Source organism: Phoxinus phoxinus (assembly GCF_949152265.1).
Source record: "Phoxinus phoxinus genome assembly, chromosome: 18".
NCBI lineage: Eukaryota > Metazoa > Chordata > Actinopteri > Cypriniformes > Leuciscidae > Phoxinus > Phoxinus phoxinus.
In genome coordinates, this window is record NC_136893.1 from 9,581,021 (window position 1) to 9,596,066 (window position 15,046).

Sequence of the window (15,046 nt, forward strand, 5' to 3'; positions counted from 1 at the left end):
CAGTGTGTGTATGTGTGTGCCTACTGCCTAGGGATTCAATCACTTCTACAGTGTATATTTAATGACAGTCCCACGTGTTTGTTGGCAGGTTGTAAGCACGTGGTATGGAAGGGGTCGGCCCTCGCAGCCCTGCACTGTGGCAGGCCACCGGAGCCGCCAGTCATCTATGGAAGCCCGCCCAATATTGGTAAGTCGCCTCTTATTGGTTGCTATGTTAATGTATTCCAGTGGAAGAAACAACATTCATCCAAATCCTTAGACTTTTCTAAAAACTGTTGATTTGATGATTAAAATATGTTTATATTTTTAAAATAAAGTCTTTGGGACATGTGTTTTAGAAATGTAGAAAAATGTGGACCGTACATTAAAAACAGTTTTTGTTTGTAAATGAAATGATTATAAGAATTTGCTTAGGATGCTGTAGATTCAAATATATTGTATTTGCTCTCATGTTGTTTTGCTGGATATGTGTTGTGTGCTATAGTGGAGACAGTATTCAGTCGGAGGCTGAATGGCTCATATCGGTTGGGTCAGCTGGTCCCTACAGCTGTTTACCAACATATGAAGATGCACAAGAGAATTCTGGGCCACCTTTCATCTGTGTACTGTGTCACCTTCGACCGCACCGGTCGCCGCATCTTCACAGTAAGACATCTGGTTTATGGCATTTTTTGTTATTGAATGTGCTTATATTTTTTAAAAGTATGAAAATATTTATTTCTATTATCTATCTATTTATGAATGGATTATAAAACTGAATTGTGCAGGTTTTTGGAGCACTGTATGTTTCTGAAACGTATTTATGAACATTTGTGTTGTGTTCAACCCTTGGCTGCTTTTTGAGTATAGTATTCTGGAGTGTATTACATCAGGTTATGGAATTTTAATTTGTTTGTTATGTTCTTGGGCTGTCAGACTGTGTGTGTGTGTGTGTGTGTGTGTGTGTGTGTGTGTGTGTGTGTGTGTGTGTGTGTGTGTGTGTGTGTGTGTGTGTGTGTGTGTGTGTGTGTGTGCTCGCATGTGTATCTGGAAATGCATTTGAATGGTTTGACCACAGGGAAAATTTGCTATATTCATTTATTGTTCAGTTTTATTTATTGTGTGTGTTAATTGGATGGATTTAAGATTTGACTTCAATATTAGCTTTTCAAGTTTTAGTTTGAAAACATTTAAATATGCCATTTTTATATATACCAGAGTCTCAAGGACACCTGGGGGGGGAATACAGGCAATTTGACAGTTGTGATATCCAGGTCTAGATTTTATTGAATTAATATTATTTTTTCTAGCCATGCTCAGCTAATATTTTATTCACTGACTAGAAGTTGCTCTATATTTGATTTAGAATCTCTATAAAATGTTATATATATATTTAAAATTCTTATCCAGTGATCACAAATGACTAAGAAATAAAAATATGTGGGAACCTTGTTTACTTTATAGTTTGTGTGTGGAGGGTAATTCCACATATCCAATAATATAAATGTGCATTTCACTCTTCACTTATAATAAGTACCATGACCAGGATGCTTTTGCTTTTTAGCATATTTAATATTCAGTATTTTTAATATTTAAATAAATTCAGAAGTATTCATGTATTCTACATAAATTTAGTGAATTGATTAAGCAGTCAGAACATACAAATGCTGACAAGTACAATGTAGCAGATTCAAACTACTTAGTAGTGAAGCCTTTGTGGCATTAATTAGACTGTATGCCTCATTAAACTGTATACATACAACTGTATGCCTTCCCATTGTGGAATTTAAAGGGTTGTCACTAAACTTTTTAGGGTGCTGTTAAAGTGTCATATAATAAAACAATTTAGGTCAAGAGCTTTAACATTGCAAAATCCCCCAATGAGCATAATGGTCTCAAATGACCTATTGAATGGAGGGATCTGATCGCTGTTTGGTCCAGATGTCTGAGTGGGTTTGAGGTTCTGAAAGCAGCTGTGGTTTTATGAGTTGAGTAGGGTCTTGCCTGTAAGAGGGTTATATATGTTCACACTGTATGTAGTTACAGTGGTTCAAAAGAACTGTTCTGTGGGACCATTAAAGGAGCCATTGACTAAACTTGTGCTTATTCTACATGGCAGGATGCTTTGGATAAAAGCATGAATACATGCAAATGTGGCTCTATCGATTTCTGGCCTGTTTTGATGTGTCTGAGTAATTCATCATGCACAGAAAGTGTTTTCTATGCGGTTTGATTTAAAGGGTTTGGGACCACTAGTAAAAAGGATTTTTTAAGTTTTTTAATTACAGCTCTTTTATCAGCATAACAATTTGAGTGAAAATCTTTTAGTATTTGGTTTGTCTTCTTTTTTTTACTTTAATGACAGCAGCACTAAAGATACATGAACTCATGAATGATGATCATGTTCTCTCGCATGATTTGATGATGATTCAAAGAGCGTCTTGTGGAAGCAAGGACATCTGAATGTCTGTCTGTACCAAAATTCACAATGATCAGTGTCACCACTTACTTAGTTTGATTAGTGACCTAGAAATAGCGAAGAATATTTCATGTACCGGTATATATTACCTCATAATGTGTACATCATTTGTTTTACATTTTTGAGACGTTTTATTTACAGGTGCAAATAAAAAATACATATTTGGGTAACACTTTATTTGAATGTGTCCTTGTTACACATTACATGTATTTACTATGGTAATAACTATAAATTAAGCATAATTGCACATGCAACAAACCCTAATCCTACCCTAATCCTATAGAAAGTACATAGAGTTAATTACTATTACTCAGTAATTAAATGTATAATTATACTGTAACAGGAACATTCAAATAAAGTGTAACCCAGATTTGTATTGTGGTCTTTTTGATGCACTGTACACTACTGTTAAAAATGTTGGAGTCAGTAAGATAAAAAATAAAAAACTTGTTCAGCAAGGATGTGCAATGTGATCAGAAGTGACAGTAAAGACATTAATAATGTTACACATTTTTTTCTCGTGATCTTTTTAATCAATCATGGTTTCCAAAAATATTGTTGTTGTTATAATTACTGTACAATTATACATTAATTTAGTGTTTAGTGTTAGAAAGCGTACAAAGTGACGTCTGACAGCACAATACATAGTTTTTAGTTTGTTTTACTTTTTGTGGAAGTACTTTTCCCTTTTTAGTACATCATTCATCAAAGGGTAAACGTACCCTTATAATGATTTCTGAAGTAATGACTGCGGAAAATTTAGGTTTGCCTTACCCTTTAAAATATTCATTATAATAATATTGTATGTAATTGTGTGTAATAATAATTCAGGATATAACATTTTTAATAATAAAAAAATCAGTTAAATGCTGCCTTGCTATAAGAGACTTCTTTCACAAACATAAAAAAAAACGTATGGACCCTAAACTTTTGAACAGTAGTGTACTTATTCATAAATCTGACTCGGCTCTATGGCCCTTTGTTGAATTTGAGTAATTCTATTCTTTTGTTCAATGTTGGGCTTCACTGGGAACTCTGTCTTAATTTCCTAGTGACTAAAAGGGTATTTTTAGACAGTGAGCCTTCTGAGCTCACAGGGACAGATAATGTTTTGACTCTGGGATAAGTGTAGAGGTCAAAGGTCATTCACATATTCCATCTGGGCAAGCATACTGTTGCTCTGTGACATCATCATCATGCCCACACACTTGTTAAAGGTTCTATGTGTGTGTGAGTGGACGTGTTTTGATTCGGGCATTTCTCTGACATTATCTCACTTTCAGCCTGTGGCGCGACCGCGTGAGCTTTTGTTAACATTTGTCAGCGCTCTGGTTTTAAGCGGCCTGTAGGATCGTGCTTGTGTGTGTTTTGCTGATGTGTGTTTTCGAGTGTGCACTCTTGGGTTCCATTTTACTCTGCAAGTTTTTAATGCTCCAAAAATGGCTGAACAGCAAGGATTACTCCCCCTCTTTCTGCCTCTCCCTCCCTTTTCGCTCTATCTCTCTCTCCTACTCCTGTTCTCTTTGTCTTTTCCTCTTTCGATCTTGGTCTCCCGGTGTATTTCCTCCTCTTTTTTTCTTTCCATAGGTCTTTTTCTCCCGGCGTAGGGGGGCGTGTCTGTGCGCGCATGTTGAAAAAAGTGTTTCTTTTGTGGATTTGGCTGCGAGCCATGAATAAAATCATCTCTTTCATATTCCTGAGCCATTAGCCAGTGTGTCATTGGCATTCTGTCTGTGTTTAACAGATCTTCGGGAATGTTCGTCTCTGTGTGTGGCTTGGGGATCATTTTTCTTTGCTCAATTCGATATGCATGTGTGGCCTGCATATTAACTGTTGTTATCGCAGTTAATTCTAGTGTTTCTGGAAACAACAGTGATATTTTCATGTTGTTAAATCTGAGTTTACAAAATGAGGAGGTAAATGGCAAGCTGATTATCTGAGCGGAAAAAAGCATCTTTCAATCAAGCTGTGATTGAAAGAGTGCTGTAGGTAGCACTTGCTTTTTATGATCCTCTGCCTGTTGTCATGGAAATGCAATGCCACAGTGCTGCATTTTTAGGTTAAAAGCATGTTTGATTCACCTTGCAGCAAAATCACATTGGACTCTAAACGTATTATTAGTAAAGAATAGTAACTTTTGTGTAAGAAGACGTGTATAATGTTTCTGCAGGAAGCATTGGGATGATGTAGTGTGTACATCATCCCAATGCTTCCTGCAAACATTATAAATGTCTTCTAACACAAATATCTTTTATACCATTCAAAAGTTTAAGGTCAAAAATATGTTTTAATGCTTTTAAAAGACGTCTCTTATGCTCATCAAAACTGCGTTTATTTAATCAAAATACAGTAAAAACAGTAAAATTGTAAAATTGAAATAACAGTTTTTTTGTTGTTTATTTGAATATATTTTCAAATTTAGTTTGTTCCTGTGATGGGAAGACATCTGACGTAAAACCTGTGCCAAATCGTGTGTGTGTGTGTGTGTGTGTGTGTGTGTGTGTGTGTGTGTGTGTGTGTGTGTGTGTGTGTGTGTGTGTGTGTGTGAAGCAGGCCCTGCAAATAAGCGGGAATAACACTAAGAGAGAGAGAGAGATTATTCCTGTGATATAAAGCATCATTACTCCAGTCTTCAGTGTCACATGATTCTTCAGAAATCATTCTAATGCTGATTTGCTGCTTAAGAAACATTTATTATTATCACTGTTGAAAACAGTTGTGCTACTGCTACTTAAAGGTGCTCTAAGCGATGTCACGCATTTTTTAGGCCAAACATTTTTTTGTCACATACAGCAAATATCTCCTCACTATCCGCTAGCTGTCTGTCTCCTGAACACACTCTAAAAAAACGCGGTCTCTGTAGACACCCCAGGCTCCACAAACAGCAACAAAAACAAACTGGACTAACCCGCACCACGAAACATAACAAACTGTTCCAGCCAATAACCGACAAGAAGGGGTGGGGTGGGGTTTGGGGGGTTATTGCGCGGATGAGGAGGAGGGAGGGTCTAGCTAGCCTCCGTTTTGTTTGACAATAGTTCGAACGTCAACAAGAAGTGACGTCACCCAGGATCGCTTAGAGAACCTTTAATATTATTGTGGAAAGCATAATACAGCTTTTCTTTGATGAATAGGAAGTTTGAAGAGCAGCGTTTATTTGAAAAAGAAGTCTTTTGCAACATAAATGTATTTAATGTAATTTTTGATAAATTTAATTCATTCTTTCTGAATAAAAGTATCAATTTCTTAAAAAATTGATTATTCTGACCCCAAAACTTGTCCCACTACATACTGCACAATTAATATATATTCTGGATTGATCAGAAAGAAAGATACATTTATTTTTAAAACAACAACCAATTGTTTTTGTTTTAAACTTTTGTTTAAACAAAAAGCATAAATAGTGTTAGATATATTTTCATAACAAATAATAAGATATTATCCACAGGCCCAGGCTGTTGTAGAAATCTAAATATATCTAAAGTAGGAAAAGAAAGTTATTTATTTGGAATAATATGCACTGATGAATTGTTCGCAATAAGACAGGAACATGAATTAAAGTAATTAAGTAAATAGAGAGTCCATTTTGATTTCATGTTGACTTTGAGCTAGGTAAGTTTCCAAAGTGGTTTTAGAAAACAATGGGTTGCTTTAGGGTGACATCAACTTTTTAGGTAATTTGCTTCTCTTGGCACAGACCAATCTTGTTATCTCTGAGACCATTTAATTGTATTAAGTGCATTTTAAATGACTCGATACTTCCATCTTTAGATGTGGGCATTGGTTTAGCTTCAGACAATTGGCTGGAATCTCTGCATGAGTAAATTAATTTGCAAAACACTTGACTAAATTCTTGTGGATTTTATTTGGCTGCACACAGAGACCAAACTTTCTGAGGAGAACTTTGGAAAGAGCAGCTCATTCTGACGTACGACTTTAGCAGGGTCTGACGGGTTACCATTTGTGGTGTTTCCTCAGGGTTCAGATGACTGTTTGGTGAAGATCTGGGCGACGGATAATGGGCGTTTGCTGGCGACACTGAGAGGTCATGCGGCAGAGATTTCAGACATGGCTGTGAATTATGAGAACACCCTGCTGGCAGCCGGCAGCTGTGATAAAATGATCAGAGTGTGGTGCCTGCAGACCTGCGCCCCGCTGGCGGTACTGGAGGGCCACGCTGCATCCATCACGTCGTTACAGGTGTGCAACACATTTACATTCACATTTTCACAGGCACACAGAGATATACATGAGAAACTCACCAGTACAAAGAATTATTTCAGATTTAACAGTGATTTTTCCTACAATAAAATAGCCTATTTAGATTTTTACTGTGTAATCAATTCCAGTCTAGATATTCTTCTGTGGTAATACATTTTATTACTGTAAAAAGAACCAAATTGAACACCATTGTACAATAATATTGTAAATAGTCACCATTATGGTGATTCATAGTCCCTTTGGCTGGAAACTTGGACCTTCAAATTAATTTTCTCCCAGCCGATGTCACAGAACACAATTGGCTGCACATGGGGAAAATAAACTAAGCATTATGACTGATTGTTCTATGTTATGGTGCAAATATATATTTTTTTATAAACAATTAACCTTAATAGTGCCCTATTTGAAATGTGGAACACTGTGGTAAGAATGTGAACTCAACTGTTCATTTATTTGAACAGTAAAAGCAGTATTATTGAGAAATATTAATATAATTTTTGGTTTTTAATATAGTTATTATATACCGGTATGAAAATGTCTTTTCTTGACATCACCAATGGATAAAATTGAATGCGTCCTTGCTGAATAAAAGTATTAATTTCTTAAAAAACAAAATCGTACTGCCCCGAATGGTATACATTAAATTGACAAATATATGTTTAGCAGTGTATGGTATAGTCATGCACAATTGCACGCCCACTCATAGAGACCATGTTTAATGTGTTGCAAACCTTTTTCAGCTGTTTGTGTGTGTGTAGTTTTCTCCTCTGTGCAGTGGCAATAAGAGGTTCCTGTCCTCCACTGGAGCTGACGGCACCATCTGTTTCTGGCAGTGGGACGCACGCACACTCAAATTTGGGTGAGTTTCCTTTATTCTTGCACACATCTGTGGGGTTTTAAGATTTGAAATGTTTTCTTTGCCGTTTAGAGTAAGCATTTGTTTACTTGAATTAATATAAAGGAGAAACATGTAAAAAAAAACTTAACAGAGCTGAAATGTCTTATAATTCAGTGCTAAAACTTTCTCTCAACCCAGCTTAATGTGCTGAGACTTTATATTTTTCAATCATTGTTTTTGCAAATCCATTTGGTACAGAAATTACACTCTTCACCTTTAATAAGACCACTAAGAGCCCATATTCTGGCACTAATCACGTTTCTGTGTGTTTTGTATGTTTGTGCAGGCAGCGACCCAGCAAATTCATTGAGCGGCCCAGACCAGGCGTACAGATGATCTGTTCCTCTTTTAGTGCAGGTAGGCCAGAAGTGTCAAAGCTCGTTTCTCACCTCTACCTGCTCCCATTTTATTAGGTATCTTTTATCATTCACTGCCTCTCCCACCCGGGAACCCATGTGACAAAATGCTTTTGATTATTAATTTCAATAATATGGAAATAAAACAAACAAGATTAACTTCTAAGTCGCTTTTTTAGTGCTTTTGTTTGCCATTATTACTTTAATTTGTGGGCCTTTGTAATCAAATATTTATATATATATGATTAATTGCAGTTTATTTGATTATTTCACTTGTAAACCATGCAATTCAACTACAAATTGTAGTCGATTGACAGCCATAATATTTAAGACTCATGTCCATGATTATGTGAATGTGAATGCTTACATAGAAATGTGATATTAAGTGAATATTGCCATGTTTTCATTGTTCTGAAAGCTGATAGTAGATTATAAAGTGACGGCGGATGGTTTTAGCTTAAACAATTTTCTGCAAAGTGAGGCTATAAATATCCTGTTGTCAGACAGATATCACAGACTTTTTCAAAAGAGTGTTAAGCGTTACAGGAGCTCTTCAAATACACATTACTGAAGAAAAGAAACACTGTACTGGCATTCACCCAGAACGACACGCACACACTGATTCTAGTTATTTCCTCTACATTTCTTTGATATTACACAGTCTGAATTTGTTCAAGCTGTTTGAGTTTCTTGTTCATTAACACCATATTGTGGTTATTGCTTATATTTGCGAGATTGCGCCTGCATGAAAATTATGACAAAGCTTTTGTTAATGATGGATGTTTTTCTGGTTTGTATGCACAATGCTGTTATTGATTATGATGTAATATATGTAAGGCTAAGTGATTTTTAATGGTATTTCAGGTGGGATGTTCCTCGCAACAGGCAGCACTGATCACATCATTAGGGTTTATTACTTTGGAGGTGGACAACCAGAGAAGATATCTGAGCTGGAGTCTCACACTGTATGTAATGCGTTTGTTTGCATTTTGTGACTATTTACACCCTAATAAACAAAAATGCAATTTAGATGTCAAAAAAGGTAGAGATAGAGCATGCGTGTTGAATTTTTTTTAAATGAAATGTTTTTGTCTGGTTTGTGCCCTTTTCTAACACCCTGTCTCTGTTAACAAATAGGTAAAACACTCCGATATTATACATATGCAAATACTAAATGATTAATATTAAACTATTTTGTAAGTATCAGATCAGATCAGATTCAACTTTATTGTCATTACACAAGTACAGGTACAGGGCAACAAAATGCAATTTAGGTCTAACCAGAAGTGCAATAGCAGCAAATGCAGGATATACAATGGTTGCATAAATGCAGGACATGGATATGTACTGAATATATATAGAGATGACTTTTACTATAAACAGGATTTTACAGATAGATTTGTACTATGAATATAATATACAAATGGCTATTACTATGAACATAATTTACAGATAGATATGTACTGAATATAATTCAGTATGTAATAAACTATGTAATTATGCAATTTATAATAGATGGCATATATATTTTTATATTTCATAATGGTCTAATATCATAGTTGCATTTTATAAAATAATTAATTTTATCACGTTACATCTATGTACAGTATGTAATACAATTCAACAACCTCTCCCCCAGTGTGTATGTGTATAAATGTATAATAGTGTCCTCCTAAAAACAAATTCTTAATATTCTTAATATAATATTGATCTATTGTTTTAAAGCACCTCATTTTCATTCTCTTTACTGGCTTTACTGTTGCAGGAATATATTATTGTTTTGAGGTTCTCCTCATGTTTTTTAATGACTTTGTATTTTTCCTCAGGATAAAGTCGACAGCATCCAGTTCTCCCATAGTGGAGATAGGTAAGCAACACTGGCTCCATTTATCTGTGTACATGTGCGAATGTGAGAGAGTGTGTGTTTGCATGTCAGGTTTGTTGGATTAATGAGACATGGGAGTTCTTATAATTATGAGCTGATGTTGTCAGCAGAAAAAAATACCCTTGTTCCCATCACACCCAAACATGCGTGTCAGATGCTTATGATACACATCGTACAAGAATGCAGGTGCATGAAATGTCTTTCTACTTAAACAGTAGGCATATGACAGTTATCCACACACACCAGTCTCTGCAAGCTCTTTTATGTTCCTCACACGCTTTAATTTAATGAGCAAATGTTTTTGCATTGGGGGAGGGAAATAGAGAGTGTGACAGGAGAAGAGGGAGAAAACGGGGAGAGAGAGAAGGAGAATAAGATGGAGAGGTCTGTAACGGGTCCCTAAGGATTTAAAAAGATGGATGTTCACATGAACAGATTCTTTTACCGGAGGAGACAGCATCCAGTGTTACATGTATTAGGAGGGAAGAAATCTCACTAATCAATAGAACTGCAGAAGATTGTACTGTCAAAAAGAAGATATTCATGCCACAAATGAGTAGACTTAGTGCATTGTGTGTTACTGTGTGCAGTCTTATTTACCGGAGTAACACTCTTGAGTAATACACTCTTATCTTTATGCAACCTTTATGCAAGCTCATGTCATACACACCTTGCGGTGTAATGCAATTTTTTACTTTAAAATTCACATTAATGCTATGCTACTGTTTTGTAGACTGCATGGACTCTTGTTTTTCAGCACAAATATCTAAACTTCCCAAGATAAATTTACTTGAGAATCAACATTGCATAAGATATTAAGATTTCAGAAAATAGATCTTACATTTTTACTTTTGTTAGCCCCTTGGCAAATTGTTTTTAATCTATGAAAAATCTATGAAACTCTTAACAAATTTTGAGGATATATATAAAAAAAAGCCATAGTGGTAAGAAAAATAAATTAATTTGAGATTTAAGAAAGAGATAATACATGACTAGCTGTGTATTTTTTATTTTTGAAAATCAAAAAATCTAAATCAATGTTGAAGCAAAGAACTGCCCGACACAAAGCAGAGGATGGTTGTTTTCGTGGAGCGCATTCAAATAGTTTAATGCACAGCTAGCCGTGGATTAACCTGCTGGTCATTATACATTATACCATGGTCATTTGCCAGCATTGACAAGTTAAAGCTCTCATTGTGAGAGAGAGAGAGAGAGAGAGAGAGAGAGAGAGAGAGAGAGAGAGAGAGAGAGAGAGATGTGCATGTGAATTACCTGCGTCTGTGCAGCATCTCTACTAGTAATAAAGCTGTGAGTTTATTTACTTCAAAAACAGTGACTTTACAACCTCCATGCTGAGTAATATAATGTAGTGAATCAGTAGCCGAAGATCATTTATTAATAAAAGTCAAGGGGTAGCATTGACTACAAATTTCTGTGCGCACAGCATGATCTCCGATCTGTGTGCGAGTGTGTGTGTGTGTGTGTGTGTGTGTGTGTGTGTGTGTGTGTGTGTGTGTGTGTGTGTGTGTGTGTGTGTGTGTGTGTGTGTGCGCGCTTCATTGAAAGCAGCGCATTAATATAGAACAGTGATTAAACGCATTAAACGGTTATATTGCACAGCTACGAGCCAATCAAGTATTCAGACAGACCATGGTATAATTCAGGATATATTCTCTAAAAAAACATAATATATTATGTAATTTTCCTTCTCAAATTGTTTTAAAGATATATAAATATTGTTACTGCAAATGAGATAATGTGTAATTCACATACAGCACACATCAATAAACCTCACTGTTTTATAGAGCAATACACATATGCATACAGAGAATGTATGTAAATGCACATTTAATACTATGTAATTTTAGTACTTAATACTTTTACTCATTTTATAAGCAAAGCGTGTTTGCATAGAAGTCTTATAGGCACAGTAGCAAAATTTGATTGTTTTTTTATCTCATGGGAAATAAACAAATTCAAATTGTGACCTTAACACATCACTGCATTATAAAATAATACATAGTCAACAATAAAAGAACCACATTCAGTGCACATTAAACAAAACCCTTAATTAAAACCTATTATAATATGCTCAAGGAATGGCAAGACAAATGGGATCAGTGTTGTAGAAATAAACTTTACAAAATCAATCCTGTGGACGTGGTTGGTGAAAATCACTGGGACCATATTAACTACACTCGCTGTTGCATAGGCCACTCCAGACTAACCCATACGTTTTCTCATTTTAACTTCATTTCACGAGCTTTCAGTTTCAACTAATTTCCCTTCCAAATAAATTCGAAGTGGTAGAAAAAGTGGAAATGAATTTGCAAGTTGTACAACTTTCATTTTGACTAAACGCTTTAAGCATTTTAGTAGATTAAAAGTTCATTACAGTATGCCTCATTCTGAAGCTTCATGAAAAGGAATGAATATGTATTCTTTTAGATGAGGTTTTCCAACATAAATCTAAATCCATCAATTGTGTGTAGGTTTGTGAGTGGCAGTAGAGATGGCACAGCACGGATATGGCAGCTGCAGCAGCAAGACTGGCGGAGCATTCTCCTGGACATGGCCACTAAATTACCTGGGTATGATAAACATTAATCACTGTTTAAAAGTATGTCTCAATTAACTGTGCATTAATGTTACATTTTGTTTGCTAAACAATTGATCGTGAGCAACATAATTACTTGGGAGTGCCACGAGGTCAATTGATTCTGAAAACACAGCAGCGACTGAGATACATCTCTAAAGCCAATTATAGAATCAACATCCAACTCTACCAATGGATTCATATTCAATCTAGAAAGCCGATATTGTTAATAAAACAATACAAAACAATAAGCAAACATATGACATTGGATTTTTTTTGGATGCTCTTTTCTCCATCATTTACCGATAAATGTCCTATCAGTCTGTAGTAACATGAACAAATTTAATCATTTGCATGTTAACTTGTTAATTTTGGCAGCTTTTGTCAAATTACCGTGGGGTCCAAAAGACCAAATTGAAATTATATAATATATATATAAACCTACAACTTTCCGCTTAATTCCAGCTCTAAAATACATTTGGAATACCAGAATTGTAACAATTTTAATTGAACAAAATTCGTATTAAATTTCAATTTAACATTTTACTCTAATTGTTATGCTGTTAATATCATTTGTATACATTTTTGAGAAATTGGAAAAATAGAAACATTTAGTTTGTCTTTCCGTATAGTTTGTCTCTCATTGCTTTGCCCTTTAAAAAGCAGAAGTTAGAAATGTCATTCTTAATTGTTTCTTTTAAAAACTTTTCTTTTTTTTAGCAAGTACAACCCTCCACCTTTAGAGGACAAAGTTACAAAACTGAAGGTGACTATGGTGGCCTGGGATTGCAATGACAACACAGTCATCACCGCTGCGAACAACTTGACTTTGAAAGTGTGGAACTCTTACACGGGGAACCTTATTCATGTGTTGATGGTAAGAGTGTGAAGATCTCTCCAGAATGATTGTAAGGAGACGATATGTGACGAATCATGTTGTCATCATGGCCCTTCACCCACAGGGCCACGAGGATGAGGTGTTTGTGTTGGAGCCACATCCATTTGATTCAAGAGTGCTTTTCTCTGCTGGTCACGACGGGAACGCCATCGTCTGGGATCTGGCAAGAGGAGTCAAAATACGGTCTTACTTCAACATGGTAAACCAACCAGCTACACTCCCATTTCTTTTATCAGATCCTATCACGTTTGACCTAAGTAAATATGCAAATCTATTGATTTATTGGTGTTTATTGTGTCTCACAGACTGTATTTCTCTACTTTGATGTGTGTTTGTGTGTAGATCGAGGGTCAGGGCCACGGTGCGGTCTTTGACTGTAAGTGTTCTCCAGACGGGCAGCACTTTGCTTGCACTGACTCTCACGGTCACCTGCTTATCTTCGGCTTTGGTTCTAGCAGCAGATACGACAAGGTACTGAAAGCCTATGTCTGTCTCTGACACTATGCTCAGAATAAAATAAATATAGATTGAATCGTATCCAACATTGTTGTCACATGACTTCATCACGTTGCTTTTTAATTCAGTCTGTGATTTCTTTTGAATTCTAGTTTTAGTAATTTTGTTACAAAAAAAGAAAGAAAAGAAAACGCTAAAAACTATTAAGTTTTAAATACTACAAGTACATTTTTATACAACATTATAATGTAAAGTATAAAAATGGATATTTATTGTGAGATTTGACAAAGATTATATTTAACAGTGTTACTTAATTATTGTTTTTAAAGATTAACTTTAAGTGAGTGTTAGATGACAGAAATGGTCATCTAAATGTAAAAATAGGGGAAATGAGCATGCACAATTAAATATCCAATATTGTCCAATACCGATATAAAAAAAAAAACTGTAATATCGGTCAGTAACTGATATGATGTCAATATACAGCTTCTGTCTGTTTGTCTTAAGCCCTGTTTGCCTTTATTTAGTATTAGTCAATGTGTATTTATTTACTCTGAATGTATTTATTGATCTGTTCTTCAGATAGCCGATCAAATGTTCTTCCACACTGATTATCGGCCGCTGATCCGTGATGCCCATAACTTTGTGCTGGATGAACAGACCCAGCAAGCACCCCACCTCATGCCCCCGCCGTTCCTGGTGGACGTGGACGGGAACCCTCACCCCCCACGCTACCAGAAACTGGTTCCCGGCAGAGAGAACTGCAGAGATGAACAGCTCATACCCCAGATGGGACTCACGTCATCAGGTATGAAACTCAAACAGACAGTTTCTTTTCTGTGTTTTTATTACTTGAAGTAATTTTTGGCCACTTGTTTATGCTCACAGCTTTCACAAACATACACCTACAATCTGTCACTGAACACTAAATAAGGCGCTCAAATGTCTCTGTATTTGTCTTTTTCCCTCAATTAGGGCTAAATCAGGTGGTTAGTCAGCAGGCTGCAGAAGGCTCGAGTCCTCTTGATAATATGATCCAGAGACTACAGCAAGAGCAGGACCAGAGACTGGGCTCTGACACCAGAGCCAATAGAGGTAATGCAGACTAAGTTTTTTAGCTTGTTTTTGGTAAAGTAGGGTTACTACATTTTTGCTACCAATCGATATCAATACCAGTGAAATTTCATGATTCTTGATACCACAGTAAACACTAATATGCTATTGAACAAAAAAACAGCTAATATAAAAAAGACATTCACATATACATTCAACAGTTAC

At 35.8% G+C, this 15,046-nt stretch overlaps 1 protein-coding gene and 1 long non-coding RNA gene across 4 annotated transcripts in view; one reads left to right on the top strand and one right to left on the bottom strand.

The window, feature by feature from the left end:
• The window catches only part of LOC306986188, a 92,393-nt gene that overhangs the window by 61,237 nt on the left and 16,110 nt on the right, over positions 1–15,046 (bottom strand). The gene's annotated exons all lie outside the window — the stretch shown is intronic.
• Positions 1–15,046, top strand: part of phip (PHIP subunit of CUL4-Ring ligase complex) — a 35,074-nt gene that overhangs the window by 4,002 nt on the left and 16,026 nt on the right. For all 3 annotated transcript variants that reach the window (XM_079589094.1, XM_079589095.1, XM_079589096.1), the window contains 13 exons: positions 89–187; positions 485–645; positions 6,437–6,658; positions 7,438–7,538; positions 7,864–7,934; positions 8,798–8,898; positions 9,760–9,800; positions 12,311–12,409; positions 13,135–13,291; positions 13,377–13,511; positions 13,655–13,783; positions 14,351–14,576; positions 14,744–14,863. In XM_079589094.1, the coding sequence (XP_079445220.1) occupies positions 89–187; positions 485–645; positions 6,437–6,658; positions 7,438–7,538; positions 7,864–7,934; positions 8,798–8,898; positions 9,760–9,800; positions 12,311–12,409; positions 13,135–13,291; positions 13,377–13,511; positions 13,655–13,783; positions 14,351–14,576; positions 14,744–14,863 (1,662 nt within the window). The remainder of the gene's footprint in view (positions 1–88; positions 188–484; positions 646–6,436; positions 6,659–7,437; positions 7,539–7,863; positions 7,935–8,797; positions 8,899–9,759; positions 9,801–12,310; positions 12,410–13,134; positions 13,292–13,376; positions 13,512–13,654; positions 13,784–14,350; positions 14,577–14,743; positions 14,864–15,046) is intronic.